Consider the following 17,087-nt stretch of genomic DNA (forward strand, 5'->3'; position numbering starts at 1 on the left):
TAAATAGAGTTAAAGAAGTATCTATATTCATATTTTACAATAATCTTTACTTTTTATTGAAAAATAAAGAAAAAGGTTTTTTAAAGAAGTATTCATTTTCAAAGCTTTTATTTTATTTTTAGTAATGAATGATAATGACAGAAGAAGTATAAAAGTAATAAAGTAATTTGATTGGTTGGAGTGTTCATTTTTAAAGATTTATTAAAGAGGGGTATAATTCATAGCACCTTTTCTTTTCCTTTATTCTTTTTGTATATCACTAAAGCAAATGACTGGATATAAAGCTTTGTGCTCCTGACTTTTCTACAATCTAATGGCTTGTCAGATTTTAACGTATTGATAATTGTTAGTGAATACAATTTATAGCTTTAAATTAACCTTCTTGCAAATGAAGACAAACAAGGCATTCTTGTTTTTATTAATAGAGTACTTTGAGGGGAAAGATCATATAAGCATGTATTTATATGGGATCATATTCTTAGAAAGCAATTATGTGTTTCAAACTATAAATACAAAAGCAAAAAGAAAATATGCACTTTAATTCCTATAACTCTATTGCAAACCCTCTTTTGGTATTTGGTTACAGTACTAGCAAAGATCATTATGTCAGTATAGCGGCTAAACATTGTGAACTTAAAGTGCTTATTGCCTTGGCTACAATCATCTAACCTTAACCAACAATCGCACGGAAGAAAAATCGTCTCATAAAATATCTTGTTTGCTTCAGTTTCCAATGTAATTTCGTCTATAGAAAAAAATCCAAATTCACGTCAAAATCGAGTAAAAACACTGTGTTAAAGGTTGTCGCTCTTGTTGCGTGGTCATTAAAACTCTTCCGTAAAAGTAAGAAGAAAAGGAGAAGGAGAAGGACATACATCAATAAAGTGTATTGGGAGATACAAACAAAGAGAAATGGAAAACTATGTGTATCTCTAATGTCTTTAGTCCCCAACAGTCAATTCTTCGAGACAACTCGTAAAACCTTAATTACCATTAAGGATTGAAAACCAGTCCTCTCCCTCATAGATCAGCTTTCAATGACCTCGCCAGATTGCATGTTTCGTGATGGAAACCAAACGAACTTTAATGTAACGGCTAGGACTTAGGTGGGGAGATGGTGTGAAAGAAGACAAACTAGTAATCGTCAAACAAGTCCCATGAGGGCAGATGAAGAGCCGGACTTTGGCATCCCCCAAGTTGTCAATCTTCATGAGATTGATGGAGATTGACAGAGACAAAGTTGTCACTGGTATTCCTGGGAGATGTAGAGATGTAGAGCTTGGATTCTTAACTACGACCATTGCTATATCCTTGCTTTACATGGTGGAGGAGGTGTTTTAGGAAATGAATAAAGGGCTTTCTTTTGAATGGTGTTGTATGTCACCAGATTCTGAAATATACTTGTTACAAGCGTTTCGGAAAGACAGTAACGCAGGATGGATCTCCAGAGAAATACTATGTTTTCTCATAATTGGGGCAACGAATAACACGGCGCGGATGACGAGTACAGACATCCAAAAACTATCTTTCTTGCAATAATACGTACATACAGACGATATTTGTTTTGGCGGCAGCTCGATATCACAAAAGTATCTCAGTCAATTGAGGTTTTCTAGTAAGAGGACCTAGGGCTCCCAATAGCTCAGACGTCCAGTTAAAACTTACCTTTTTGGTATGGAGAAAGTGGGTTAAAAGATATTATGAGGGTTGCGAATGGAGCCATTCACTCTTGTATTTATTCTTGCGCAATTTTCGCCAGTAGGAAATGTAAGGATCAATTGGAGGGTTTACATGAAAAGATACGTTTACAGAATAGAATAAAATTTTAAATTTCTTCAAAGAAGTTGATTTAAGCTAAATTAATAAACTTTTCAAGCTCTATGCCTATTTTGGCAAGATACTAGACTTTATATATTATAGTCCAAATGTCCAACCTCTTTTGGCTAACTAATTCTTAGTAAATGAGATGTAGCTTGATGATATCGCTGTAGAATATAAAAGATCTTTGTAGGGTTGTTGATATCTATATATTGGATATACAAAAGCACGCCCAAATTGCGAAAGAAAGTACCGACTCATTTCCCAAGCAATCTACACTTTATTTATGCCAAAGATTGATTTATATATATATTTATTTATCATTATTAAGCTTTAAGTTTTCTTTTAAACACTGATTTCAGATACGCTTTCTCTTCGCATTGTGTTTATATTATCAGAACTGTTTCCTTCAATTACAGTAGCCGCAGAAACTCTTCTTTTGCGGTGATAATCAATTGCCGAGTTAAGTTCCTTAAAGATCTTATTATTGATACAGTAAGTTTCCAGCAAGCGTTCAGTCAGCTGCGCGCGCCTTTCCATTATTCAGACGATCTCGTAAACCATCAAGCTCTTCATCTTTCTGATCCTCCAGTAGCATGGTTTTGCTTTTGTCAGATTGCCTATCTGATGCTTTGTTTGTGCCAGAAAATCGGGCGTTAATGGGGCTTACAAAAGGAACCGGTGTATTCAACGTGTCAAACTTTGTTTGGAGCTTTCTGCTTAGCGAACGCTTCATAGATCCCCAAGACCAGCTTTGAACAACACCCCAAGGAGATTTCGGCCTGAAACCAAATAGCCACGCTTGTATGCCAAACATAATACTGAGGATACCACAAACGGAACCAAGAGAATTGACTATTGTGTAGATCTTCTGGTCTTGCTCCACTACATTTGCATATTCGATCGGATATATGGTGGCAGAGCCAAACGATCCTCCAAAATAAGTCCCAAATTGGCTGTTTATGACGGTAAAGTTGTTTTTAACATACGAATAGCTAATTTCGGGTGTGTGGTTATAACTAGACAGGATTCCTATTTTATTCCTGCCGCTGTCTGTCAGATACTGGTGGTCTTTGATCTGGTATTGTATGACCAGAGCATCATTTGCGTACATAGTGAATGTGTTTGGATCATTCTTTCCCTCAATATCCCGCATAGCCCATTCATTGACAGCCTGATCTGACATAATCAGTGGTACGTCGCTTGTGTCGAGGCTATAGACTTTTACATTAGGATCCATCCCAGGAGCGTATTGAGTGATGCGAATGGTAGTATCCTCCTGTGGACTTCCGTTAAATGTAAACTAGAGCTTGGTTCCGTAGTTATATTCATCACCTGTATGTCCCAAGTGGAAATTGCTCGGAGGAGTGAATAGATAGCAATCAGAGTTTTTAATAGAGCCTTCGAATATTGGAAGGTGGACTGACATATTAAGTACTTTTATAAATTCTGTACAGGATGATCCTATTTCGGTCATACAAGTTACTTGCGAAGCTTGACTCTTAATTATATTGCCTTCAAAGCAAAATCTCATGTCTATTTGAATTAAAGTCAGGAAAATATACACTTGTATTAAGTTGTTTCTTTTTTAAAAAAAATTACCTGGAACTGCCACGGATAATACTTTTTCAATTATAGTGATACTTGTTGTTGGACTATCAAGAGCCTGTCGAACGGAGAATACCAAATATGCCAAGAATAGGAAGATAAGGATACATTGGATTATAAGACGAGATAGTTCAGTCCACATAGGCTCTCCATCTCTAAATATTAAAAAGTAAATAAATAAATATTAAAGCCAAAATTACAATTTCTTGATTGATATTTACCTTCGATCCCAAATAAAGCTTCCAATTAAATGTTGCATGTAATATATATCTTCATAGGTTTTCCAGGCAAAGAATCCCAAGATAATAGCAAATACTATAGCGATAATTATTCCTGCAACCACGGCTCCTTTCATTTTATACTGAGGTAGTTCTATATTATTCAATTCTAAGAATTCATCTGGTCCGCTCAGCCAAGAATATTCAGGTGTGCTTTGATTATCGATACAAAGAATATTCATATCTTTATATGGAAATGATAATGAACCTCCTAAAAAAGATAATCAATCTTTAGTTTCTAATAAGTACCCATTGGTATAATCAGTTACGATATTCGACTGCTAATATATTTGTGTCGAGAAATTCCATTGATAGAGATGTACGAGCACCTGGATATATTCCACCTATTGTTGGCTTTGACCATATCCAAGAAGCTGTATGCAGCAAAAAGATATCCTTGAAATACTTAATATCTACATTACTTCCCACATTGTTTCCTATGTCAATGTGGTATATTAACAATCGGCAAATATAAGGTACTTATTATTACTAATATTTAATGTTTCATTTACCACCATATAATATGATTGTTTTTTTTATCTGGACCTACACTCTAATATGTTAGAGTACTTTTGATTATTGGGAAAGAAATTCAAATATCTATATATAATAGGTAAACAATGATATTGAAAAAAAAGGAATACCTAATACTGCACTGGCTTCCATGTGACCTTCTGGTGCCTCCCCTGTTGCGTTAATATGCGTCCATTCATCTGTATTTATATCATATATAATGAGTTCTCGGGGACTTTGGGCATATGTATAAAGTTCCCTGGAACTTTGGGAATACATATAGTTCCTCGGATGTTTTGAAGTCGCTCTAGAAATAAAAACAATCTGCCCATTTCTACATAATTTTTATATTATTTTTTATGCAATCTAATGTAATGTAATGTAATGTAATGTAATGTAATGTAATGTAATGTAATGTAATGTAATGTAATGTAATGTAATGTAATGTTTAATTATTATGCTTTTTGTAAAATTCTTACGGTAGTGCTGTAGCAGTATGTCCATACAAGAACCTTTGGTTCGGTTTAGTGAGAGTCTCGAATTTAAAAGTACGTGGATTAAACGACAAAAAGTCATTCAAAATAGTCATAATAATTGGGTTTAATCCGCCATATATATACACATATCCATTAGGAGCCAATGTTGCCGTAAAATAGACGCGTCCTTCCCGCAAAGCAGTAATGTTTATTGCATTAACCTCTTTCCAGGATGCACTGGAATTCTTAAAGTCGTAGATATAAGTGCGGAAACCGTTTCTGTGTTTTTTCATTATCATTTTCAAATCCTGTAAAAAGCATAGCCGTGCGGTTGTCTCCGAGAATAACAGCCTGAGAATATGAGCACCACGGGCCAGATATATTCTGAGGAACTTTTTCGTAGACTAGCTGTCCGCCCGAGCCATCTTCAGTTGACATGGATACCGAAGTAAAAACGTTTAATATTTGCTGTCCGGCTACCATACCCCCGTATATATAGAGTTTGTTGCTATATGTGAATGTAGCTGCATAAAGGCGAGGCTGAGGGATTTCTAGGCCTTCTGAAGGCCCAACATAACTTCCTAGTATCAGTTTGATAACATGAAAATACAATAATACGGTAATTATAATAGACTTATAGAAATATAGACATTGAAAGAAAATCATTGTAGCTAGGATCAAAGGGATAAAAATAAATAAAAGTGTTACTTCTTAGAGGTTAAATAGTCAATTATTTAGCTTAGCCAAAGGTCTATAAGCTTTTAAGTGCTATATATCTTTTTAACGTGTTACATTTTATATTTGAATACTTTCTATAAAACCGATCAAATCAGCCTTATTAATCAAGAAAGAATGTTTCCTTTAGTGGAACGTTTTACGAATCTCATAGAAGAGAGTCCTAAAAAAAAGAGGCTTTTTATACTCAAGAAAATAATAAGATCTAACCAAATTGAATATACAGAGAAGACGGTACCTGGACAATTTGATAAAGGGTCGATATTAGTAAACCTGTTTGAATTTACCCTTTACCAAAAGGAGCAGCTGTGTTAGGACTGCATTTAAAGCATTCATAGGCTTAGGATAGGTAAACGATCGTTGTAATGAGAGAGAGAGAAAACTGTCATTATGACCTTGTTAACATATATATGTATAAATAATTGAGCAGTATACTATCTATCTGACTATTATATATATGCTCTTTTATCTTCAGAGAGATTACTGTTAGAAAAGATGCTTTACATTCAATTTACTTGTATTTGACTTTATTTTATTAAAACAATCACATCTTACAAAAAAAAATAGCCCAATATATTTACTACCGCGGTAATGCGCTTAATAAAATGTATACATAAATGTCGTCAGAGATAAATATTTACAGAGGTATGGAAAACATTCTTCATCCTGTAATCAAATGGTAAACGCAGGTTGAAACATGGGTTTACTCTTTCGATAAGCGTATCATAATCTTTTGGGACCTTTCTTCTTGGCAAACAGGTGCAAAGAAGTCTACGTACTCTTACAGCAGAGCAAGATGATTTTTGACAGCCAAATTATTACTTTTTTTTTCTTTGACTTGAATGTTATGTCATGCAATTTTCTTGCAGTTGACTATTTCTCTCTTCTTCTTTTTTCAGAAGAAGTGTATCTTTTGAATATTAACTTCTTGTTACTAGTTATAAAAGTGTAGTATATTAAATAGAATGAAATAAATTAGGAAGTTCAAGACAAAATACTCGTATCTATACTGAGCTCTTTGATATATTATGTTAATAGTTTATATTTCTGATCGATATTGTAATACATATTAGCCAATAACCTCCTTATATAATTTATGCTATAGCTCTTGAAAAATATCAGGTTGATATGTCTTCAAGAATTCAGAGGGTAAGTTTCAGCTTTAAAGGCTTAGATGTTAGTTAAATCTTCAACGGTTAGCTTTCAAAAGGAATCAAACTTTTGGTTTATACAAAATTCGCAAAGTTGACAATTCACTTAGCCTATGCCTACGCCGATAGTTTAACAGGCTATTTGTTATATTATCTATTGTGATACTCGTAGCATTTTAGGTCTGATAATGTGTGTTAATATTGGCATATGTATTCTTGCTGCTAAAAATCGTATTTATGTCCAGTTTGAAAAACATTTAATAGAAAAAAGAACTGTCTTTAACCAAAAGAATTTTAAAGTATATAGGCAGCTATATACTTCTTGTCTATAATTATCTGTTGGTATTCTGTTTCTAAATTTATTCTACCCATCCTATAATATTTATTGCCATGTAATACCCGAGCCACACAGTTTCTTTTTGGCTTGTTTTTATGGAGTGTGTGCGTGACAATCTCAAATTTATTATAAGTCTTTAAAATGGTAAAAATAAAGAGATATCCTTATTTGTTTAAAGGCTAAGTAAATTATATGCTGACTTTAGGGCTTTTTTTTTAAAAAAAAAAGAATTATACACTTATTTGCGTAAAAAGTGATCAGAAGCTCTTCATTATAGGCGCGCCATTCAAATATATCATCTTATTTATCTGATTAATTTAGACCACGAAACATAATAGGATTTTTATTTATTGGTTTTTACGTTTAGGCACAATAGTTGCAAAATCCACCTGATTGGTTTAAGGAAAAATGATATCACTAAAAGGGGTACTCAATTAACAATCCTTGATAGTATTTATATATATATATATAAACACACGTAAATTAATTAATTTCCAAAAAGTTTTTTTTTAAAGCTTGCTTGTATTAAGCATGCTATAAGCTCAGATTCATTAAAAGAAATCCTTATTACTTCTAAAGCACTACTATAGAGTTTAACATATAAAGTATTCTTATAAAATTGCAAATCAGTTTGTAAAAAATTCACTAAATACATTTTCTTTTCCACGTTTTTTTTTTCATACATATTATATTTTGAAATTGTTACAAGTCAGATGTTTGACACTACGATTACTGTATATAAAGTACTCTTAAACCATTTAAAGGTATGTATTATACATAATCACAAAATCAAATAAAGTTTTTTTTTTTTAAAAAAAAAAATTGAGCAAGTTAACCTCCCTATCGCGATAGAAAGCTCAGATATTTATAAAAGGTAATTTATGTTCGATAAGAAGTACCTAATATGGAACCAGACACCAATGACCTACTTATACTTCTTTTGTGAGTAGTAATATATATATTTTTGTGTGAGTGTGAGTGTGTGTTTAGAGTATATAATGTATAGGGTATAGTGTATAGTTTATAGCGTGCAAATCAAAATTGACCAAGAGATTATCCTTATTGAGCAAGCTCTTTTTCTTAACATATATATATATATATATAAAGTATCTTTATCTATTTATCTATTTGAGTATACTTTTATGTATAGTAATATAATAATGTACCGGTGGCGTCAAGAAGAGTCATTTGAGAAAATGGTTACTGGAGTAAATATGTTATAAATGAATTAAAATAGAGAGAGAGAGAGGATTAAAGATAATAAAAAAAAAAGTGACACGGCTCGGATGCTGGGCCGGGAAAATATTTTCCTTTACAGTCAGCCATTAGATTTTTTTTAGGGAATGTTGTCTTTCTGAACCAATAGGAATCCAGATAAAGGAAAGAGAAAGAAAAAAAAAAGAAAGAAAAAAGTGATACGCTTATATATATATATATTTTATAAACATAAAAATGATTCTGATTTGTACATTACAGTACATTAAATGTCAGGAGTGGTGTAGCTCACATGGTCATTGTCGTGTGAATCAATTATCAGTTATTTTATTATATATTTATTACATACACATAAATACATATGCACTTTATATAATCAATGGAAGAAAGAGTAGCGATAACGATAACGATAATGATTAATGCACAGGTAGATACAGAGGCAACATTGATTAATAAATAATAAGAAATAAAGAAAGACAAAGACAAAGAGTATTAAAATGATAGGGATTATCTTTTATTCATGATTGATAAAATATATATATATATATATATATATATATCTTTATTGTGCCATAAAAGGAAATAAGATTATACATATTTTAACCTTTCCTTTTTTAACCACTTTATATTTCAAAGTGCGCTTAATTATGTATGTATATGTATAAGTGCTTGTATCTATTTGTTCCAAAAAATGGTTTTTATTTTTTCGTTATATATTTGGCTTATCTCTCCGATAATAAAATTTTCAAAAAAAAAAAAGTATATAAATGTGTATAAAATAAATAGAGTGCATGTCTTTTATTTATTTATTTTTTTTAAAAATTATTAATTTTGTTTTTTTTTTTTTTTACCTCTAATATTATTTTCTACCTCTACCCCACTCTCTCTCTCTCTCTATTGCTTATCAAGTATATCAAATATATACTTATATATTTATAATAAAAAAGTCAAAAGAAATAAAGAAAGTAAAAGATGTCAGTTTTAAGTCAAAATTCATTATCAGTCACCATTCAATCGGACAGCACGACGACCCTTCGACTGTATCGACAACAAGCCAAGGCAATTACCTCTAGAGCACCAATACCATACGGAACGATTCCCAAGAGAAAACCAAAAGCCGAATTGATTGAAAAAGAAAAGATTGTAAGTAGAAAGATACAAGCACAATGAAGATTATTGTAAGCATTACTATTATCATTATTATCATTTTGATATACATAAATATTGTACAGTCAAATCAGTATTATAGATTATAGTTATTATCAACCTACTCCTCCTCCTTCTTCTTTGATTGAATAAAATGATGATAGTGATAGTGACAATATAAATATATAATAAATCAGTAGATAATTTAATAGATAAGAACAACAACAATAATAATAATATAATGCATAAATACACACACAGACACATCTATGCTATGTATGTATGTATATATGTACGTGTATTTGTGTGTGTACGTCGTAATTTATATTTATTTCTTTATTTATTCTTTTGGTACCTGAGAACAGTAATATATACATTTTCATATTATAAATTCTTAAACCCATCTACATAATATATATATATATATATATAATTGCATTCAAGTCAAGTCAAATCAAGTCAAATCAAATTACTTCAAATGAATTCTTATTCTTATCCTTATATACATATATATATATATATTATTTATATCCCTAGTCAACTGAATCATGGATCGACCGTGCCCCTTCTGTCCTGATGGCCTTTGTCCAGTCTGTCCTGAACCGAAAACCAGAACCAGAACCACAAACCCCAGCCCCTCGCCTTGGATTCATGCCGCGCTCACCCCCAAAGACCCAGGTCTTTACTTCACCCCTAGCCGTCATAGCCCCTGTCAGTAGTCCGATTGCCTATGACCACCACGATGATGACTATGGCCAAGAATCCTCACAGCCATCAGTCAGTTGCCTTAGCACAAGCAGTGGCAGTTGCACTTCAACAACGAGTTCTTGTGGTAGTCTGACCAGTTCACTTGATTCATCTGCTTCCGAAGACTCCTGCTCGACTGTTGACGATGATGACCTTGTTTCGATCATTCGTCTCAATAACCCAATCACCACCAATACTGACGCCAATATCAATATAAGCACTAATAACCTTCATAACAATAACAATAATAACAGCATGACCACTACTGCACTGTCAGATATCTTGTGTGATCATTACATCCAGAGATACTCAGCAGCCTCTTGCTCTGCAGATCCTGATACGCCAGAGGCAGCTTCTTCTATTTCTGACAACCTCGATGTCCCACTTGAAACATTTGGTGTGTTTGAGGCACCTTTGCACACAATTGAAACAAACCCCAGGGATGAAAATTGGTACATCTGGGAAATACTCCAGACACCCAAGGAATGGACACGTGTTGACCCTGCGGCCCTCAAGGACCATCATGAACAACAATTCATCGGCTGGAGAGAGTCTGACAAACAAAAGGCAAAAAAGAACAAGTCCAAAAACAAAAATAACAATAAGCAAGATACCATTATTGCTTGCAACAGCAACAGCAATAACAATAGCGATTGTACTGTTGACGCCGCCGATTCAATTACAACAATTCTTCCATTGAAATCCCAATCCCAAAAGAGATCGGAATATCCAGAAATGGGAAGAACCTGCCACGCTACACCACAAGCACAACCACAATCACAGGTACAGGCACAAGTACAAGTACAAGCACAAGCACAAGCACAAGCACACCCACATCAACAGCCAACAAAAGTAACGGTGACGGCGGCAACGGGTACACAAACTTTACCGCCTTTGGGTACACCAACCGAACAAAGTGAGCAAAGTGAGCAAATTGAGCGAATTGAGCCAGATAGCCTTTCATCCCATGTCCGAGCCGTTCGTGCCAATGAGTCCCACCTGAGAATGATTGTAGCCGAAGTTAATATGATGCGAGCCAACAAGATCGTGTGTCCCTTGAAGCCGCGAGCCTTTTTAGCCAAAAGGTCTGACAGATTTCTTTCCCGCCAACCGACCCCGCTCAGGAACGAGGTCCCTGGCCATGAGAATGCGAATGAGAATGAAAATGGTGATAGCAGTTGCCGCCCAGCATTTTTATTAAACACTCTTTTGTGTCAAGATCGCCTGTCAATGTCAAAATCGACGTCAAAACAGTATCTCCAGTCCTTCTCACCAAAAACAACAACAAAAACAACAAAAACGATATCACCGTCAGAATCATCGTCATTATCACCATCATATTACACTACAGTCCAAGCCTAAAAAAGAAAGAAAAAAAAAAAAGCGGCTAGCTGAAGAATAGGCAAACACACACATACATACACACATACACCCTACAGAACACTACAGTACAGTACGGTGCACTATACATATAAAACAGGGAGGAAAGGAGGATTTTGGACTCCTTGAAGTTCGATCAAAAGCCAAGAAGCCAAGTAATTTTCTTGGTGGAAAGAAGGGAACGATATGGTCTTGACATTTTCTTTATCTCTGTTTCTATCTCTATCTTTGCAAGACAAGACCAGCAAAAAGGCAAGGTAGATAGATAGATAGATAGATAGATAGATAGGGAAGATTGGCTTGGGATTCCCCTCTTTCTTTTCTTTTCTTTATTGTCACTCAAATGTTGAGGCTTGGCAACCATCATGTGTACTGTACTGTGTGTATTCTCTCTTTTATTTCTCTTTCTCCCTTTATTCCACTGTGTGTGTGTGTGTGTGTTTCTGTACATACAAAGTACTTGTTCTGGATAAAGAACATTTCAAGGATTGTATTCTTTCTCTATAGAAAGAACCTCTTTATTTCTTATATACCTGTATGTATTTATGTATTGACTATAAACCCATAATTATCTTTACCAACTAGAAAATTCTGTACATACATAAATATACAATTTCTTTATTATCATTACACATTGTGCATTGTGCATTGTGCATTGTGCATCTTATTCTGCATTCAAATAAAAATTACAATTTATTATCTCTATCTCGATCGTTATCTATATTTCTATCTATATCTCTATCTTTGTCAAAATACGTTCCCCTCCTTATTCCCCCTTCCCTCACTTTTTGCATATTTATATATAGCTGAATATGTATATTGACAATAATACCAATAAAAGCAATTAAGCTCCTTTTATGAAACTCGTAGAAGAAGTAAAAAAGAAAGAAGTACACAAGAAAAGATTAGGAAGAAGAAGAGGTACAAAAATGAATGTAAATATAGAATAGCAAAAAGGAAAGAAAGAAAGTCTTTAATAGGTAATAAACATGCAGAACAGGAATTTTTTTACGAAACCAAAAAAAAAAAAAAAAAAATGGTATATATATCGGATCATTCTTTCTTATTTTACTTCATTTTACTTTATTTATATATTATTTATTTCCAATTTGCTTTGACTGGGAATATCCGACCTTTTGTATTATGAAATTATAGCTACACATTGTGTGTGTATATAGCTCTTGATAAACCCATTATTTCTTTTGTGGTTTCTTAATTAGGCTTGATAGGAGGACAACGGAATGGATAGGTTTTTGATTTTGAGTAACAATCCAATTTTGTGCATTTCTTGGGGTTTACTATTCTTTTATTTATTTGTTTGTTTGTTTCATCAAATGTCATGTCCAGAGCCTTTATTAGTGGTATTACTACTGTTATTTAAATAAGAGCAATTTGAATTCTTTATATTAATTTATCAATTTATATAAATTTATATAAAAATTACACTGTTTCATATGGTATTGCACTGTATTATCTGTATGCAGTTTGTAGCTTGTAGCTTGTAGCTTGTAGCTTGTGGTACAATAATGTAAAGAAAATAAAAAATAAAAATAAAAGAGCAAATTGTCAGTTACACCTCTGACTGTGCGTAGCCCTATTTGAAATCAACCCGTGTTACTCGTAATTCGTCTATTTTCTTCTTCTTTTCTTTCTTGTACGTCTATGCACAATTAAATAGGATATATTTATATTTATATGTAATAGCTACACATTGATAGTTGAATTGACACATATATCTGTCTCTCTCTGTGTGTGTGTGTGAGAAAATATATGGTGAGATAAGGAAAACCAGCAAAGAAATATATCTCTATATTTCTATATCTCTATATCTCTATATATACATATTATTTCGTCTATTGGTATTTACTGGAAGAATATACCAATTAGACCCACCCGCCCTATTAAATTGATCAATCAATTAAACAATACCACAACACTTTCTGCTTGTACTATCATAGATACTATAGAATTTAAGATTATAAAATATGTAGACTATACATTAACATAAAACCCTTTTCTCCATCTTTCTCTACATCATAATCTCCTTCTTCTCCTTCTTTTCATATACATATGTGTTCATCCGCCTATCTGGCTATCCAGGAATTTTTAAAAATAAATAAAGGGAGAGGTAAAGGAAGATCATCGTTATTATTATTAATTGTAAAATTATGCAACAGTCAAAAACAAACTTCCCCCCTCCCCCTTTCAACACTAAAATATACAAGGAGACTAATAGGAAAAATTAGATAGATAGAAAAGTAGATAGAGAATTATATATATATAAGGGGGGGGGGGTTGTTTGTATATATGGAAGATGTAAAGGAGAGGAAGGAAGGGGAGGTATAATATTTTATCATCGCTCACACATACAAGCAATAAAGCAAATCTTGAAGAAATCTCAAGAAATCTCACTCTTGTCGTAACTTTGAGTGTAATTGTGATTGTCACTTTTATTAAAGTATCTTTCTACTGCCATTAGTGCCATTAGTGCCAATAGTCAAATTAATAATGACAATTACAATGACAGTTACAGTTACAGTGACAAATCTTTAGCATCTTTCTTGTATTTATATACACATGCATATTATAAATTATGATCTATTCATCTCTGCCAAATAATAATAATTACATTTGTATCGGAGACTTGGCGGTAAAATTAATATAGAAAAAAAAATATTTCATTCATTCATCTTTTTCTTCTTCTTCTTCTTCTTTATCAATATATACTTACCTACGTATATTCATTAATAAAAATAAAAACAAAAACAAAAAACATGTCAAAGAATCCGTCTTTCAAAAATGATGATCAAGAATCCTTGAGAGTTGCGTCTATAACTCAAATCAGCAGAGGAAAAGGTTCTCGAAAATCAATCTATCTGGCTGCCATTATGGCTGCTGCTGGTGGCTTTGTCGTTGGCTATGACTCTGGATCAATCTCTGGTGTCATGGCAATGGATGTATTTGCCAACAAATTCTTGAACCAAGATACTTCATACCGCGAAGGTCTCTTGGTAGCCATCATGTTATTGACAGCAACCCTTGGAGGATTAATGTCTGGTTATATATGTGGTAATTAATATTATAATATATATAATTATAATTATAATTAATAATAATTATTTAATAGATTGGATTGGTCGTAAATACACAATCTTGCTTGGAACCTATGTATTTGCTATTGGTGCCCTTCTGGAAACAATTGGGTCCAACTTTGGCCTTTTTATGGCCGGTCGGGTTTTTGTTGGCTTTGGCGAAGGCTTTCTGACCAATGCGATCCCGCTCTACCATTCAGAGATCGCTCCTCCTGATATCCGTGGCCGTCTGATCAGTCTCTATAGCGCCATGTCGGCCATTGGATCAATTGCGGGCTACTTTGTCAACTTTGGCACAAGCTATCTCTCACCCTCAGACTGGTGCTGGAGAACTGCGTTTCTGATCCAGGTCATACTCTGTCTCTTGCTCTCGTTTGCCTACCTGCTCCCCTTTTCGCCTCGCTGGCTGGTCGACAAGCAAAGAAACGACGAGGCATTGGCGGTCTTGGCGTTGCTGCACGAATCTACTATCGATGACCCGGCGGTTCTTGCAGAATATGACTCAATTGTGACCGAGATTGAGTACGAACGCACATTCGGTGCCCGTACCTTTGTCGAGCTCTTTAAAGGCACTAACCTCAAACGAACCCTGTTTGCCTTGTTCACCGGAAATGGAGCCGCCTTTACCGGCACAGACGCCATCTCTTACTACGCCCCCCAGATCTTCAAACAGGCCGGTCTGACAGACACCTCCCTTGCCCTGGCCACCAGTGGTGGCAGCAAGATTGTTGCGTTTTTCTGCAATATGCTCACTCTGGTTTTTATTGACAAACTCGGTCGGCGTCTCATTTTCATCAGTGGAGCCTTTTTGATGGGCTCGACCATGTACATTGTCGGAGCTATCTTTCAATCCTACAACACCCTGGGTAGCATTAACATCAGCAGTGGCGACCAATCGGTCGGACTCTCGAGCAGTACTGCCCGAAATGCGGTGATTGCCTTGATTTACATCTTTGAGGCAGCATATGCCTATAGCTGGGGTCCGGTGGCCTATGTCTATCCGGCCGAGATTTTGAATATGCGTACCCGAGCCAAGGGTCTGGCGCTGGCCTATGGGCTCAACTGGGCCGTGGCGATCTTTATGACATTTGTGATGCCGATCTTTATGGACAACACGATCTACGGTGGCTACTATTTCTTTGGTGGCTGTTGCACTCTGCTTGTGATCGGGTCCTTTTTCCTACCAGAAACCAAAGGCTACACGCTTGAAGAAATAGACCAAATTTTCAACCCTCACTAAAGAAGAAGCAAAAGCAAAGGCGGCAGAGACAACAATTGATTTATGTTTATATTTTATTATTACTATTACTATTCTCCTTCTTATTTCCTAGGTGTCATATAAAATTCACGGCAACAATAACAACAACAACAACAACAACAACAACAACAGCCAATATTTTTACTCTCTCTATATTTTATATTTTCAACCTTACTGCTTTGGATATCTCGATACCAACACCTTTCAGACGTTTCGACTCTTTTCGATCTTCACCAAAAAAAAAGCACAACTTTCTATTTACTCCTTTTATGACAACCAGGCAATAATAATAATAATAAAAAAAGAACGAAAGGGCGGAAGAGAAAGAGAGAGAAGAAGAGAGACGACAAGAGCAAGAATATAGGAAAATGGTAAGAAAGCGCAACACATTCATTTTTTTTTTATTACTTTTTTTTTCTCTTTTATTTTTTGCGCTTTATCATTTTCCAAACCGACACCCGAATCGCGTAAGTGTGGAGAATTTCTTTTCTTTTCTTTTCTTTTTTTTTCTTTTTTTCTTTTTCTTCTTCTTCTCTCTCTATACTTCTTCTACTTTTTCTTCTTATTCTTCTACCTCTTTTATTACTATTATTTAGAGAGAGAGAGGAAGTTAATGATATAGAGATAAAACGAAAAAAAGAAATGAAAAGGAAAGAAATGGTGTCGTGTTTTTATTTTACTTCTTTATTTTCACTTTATATATTTCTTGTTCGTCTCTCTTCCTTCCCTTTTTTTATATTATTCTCTTTGCCTTTACTACTTCTACTTCTTGCTTTTCATTATTCTGTACAATTTGACTCGAGGGGTGCTGCAAAAAAAAAAGATTTTGATTTGGGAATAACAAAAAAAAAAAGTAAAAGAAGATCTTTAAGCGGCTGAGATTATACCCTTAAAAACGGATCAGGGTAATTCCTGCGACGTGATGATGACCTTTGTACCTTTAATTCATTCATTCATTCATTTTCTATTCTTATTCCTTACCCTTCTTATTATTCTTATTCTTATTTATTCTTAATTCTTCATTATTTATTATTTATTATTTTTTGTCAAATGGTTGACAAGAAATCCGAAATAGAAGAAAAGAAGTGTAAGGTGTGTGTGGTGTGGTTTGATATTATGTGACAATACAGAGGGAAGAAGTGGGAGTTGCGATAGATTGTGGAAAGGTGGTCAAAGGCAAACAATTTTTGAACCAATAAAACAAATAAACGGATTCTTTGGTAGAATCCATGAATACTATCTATATATAAAAAGTGCTGTGTCCATTATAGTCCAATATTAGTCTATGTCAATAGGATAAAATAGGGTTGCATAGATTAGATCAAATTTTAAT

General features: G+C 34.0%; 4 protein-coding genes across 4 annotated transcripts; 2 read left to right on the forward strand and 2 right to left on the reverse strand.

The window, feature by feature from the left end:
- Positions 1-478: 478 nt before the first annotated feature.
- Positions 479-1,301, reverse strand: PHYBLDRAFT_165113 (hypothetical protein; the record flags this gene model as incomplete). The annotated part of the gene is made up of 3 exons (XM_018435164.1): positions 479-503; positions 670-745; positions 1,043-1,301. The coding sequence occupies 3 exons, from the start codon at positions 1,299-1,301 to the stop codon at positions 479-481; spliced, it is 360 nt and encodes a 119-aa protein (XP_018294626.1).
- Positions 1,302-2,332: 1,031 nt separating this feature from the next.
- PHYBLDRAFT_63204 (hypothetical protein) lies at positions 2,333-5,359 on the reverse strand (the record flags this gene model as incomplete). Its single annotated transcript, XM_018441084.1, has 8 exons — positions 2,333-3,121; positions 3,305-3,354; positions 3,421-3,581; positions 3,648-3,915; positions 3,974-4,183; positions 4,349-4,551; positions 4,697-4,930; positions 4,968-5,359. 8 exons carry the CDS (start codon positions 5,357-5,359, stop codon positions 2,333-2,335), a joined length of 2,307 nt encoding a protein of 768 aa, XP_018294627.1.
- A 3,744-nt stretch (positions 5,360-9,103) lies between these two features.
- PHYBLDRAFT_142104 (hypothetical protein) lies at positions 9,104-11,386 on the forward strand (the record flags this gene model as incomplete). Its single annotated transcript, XM_018430739.1, has 2 exons — positions 9,104-9,274; positions 9,815-11,386. The coding sequence occupies 2 exons, from the start codon at positions 9,104-9,106 to the stop codon at positions 11,384-11,386; spliced, it is 1,743 nt and encodes a 580-aa protein (XP_018294628.1).
- A 2,752-nt stretch (positions 11,387-14,138) lies between these two features.
- Positions 14,139-16,032, forward strand: PHYBLDRAFT_131569 (hypothetical protein). Its single transcript, XM_018429426.1, has 2 exons — positions 14,139-14,473; positions 14,532-16,032. The coding sequence occupies exons 1-2, from the start codon at positions 14,179-14,181 to the stop codon at positions 15,734-15,736; spliced, it is 1,500 nt and encodes a 499-aa protein (XP_018294629.1). The 5' UTR covers positions 14,139-14,178; the 3' UTR covers positions 15,737-16,032.
- Positions 16,033-17,087: the final 1,055 nt, after the last annotated feature.

This window comes from Phycomyces blakesleeanus (genome assembly GCF_001638985.1).
Source record: "Phycomyces blakesleeanus NRRL 1555(-) unplaced genomic scaffold PHYBLscaffold_5, whole genome shotgun sequence".
Lineage (NCBI taxonomy): Eukaryota > Fungi > Mucoromycota > Mucoromycetes > Mucorales > Phycomycetaceae > Phycomyces > Phycomyces blakesleeanus.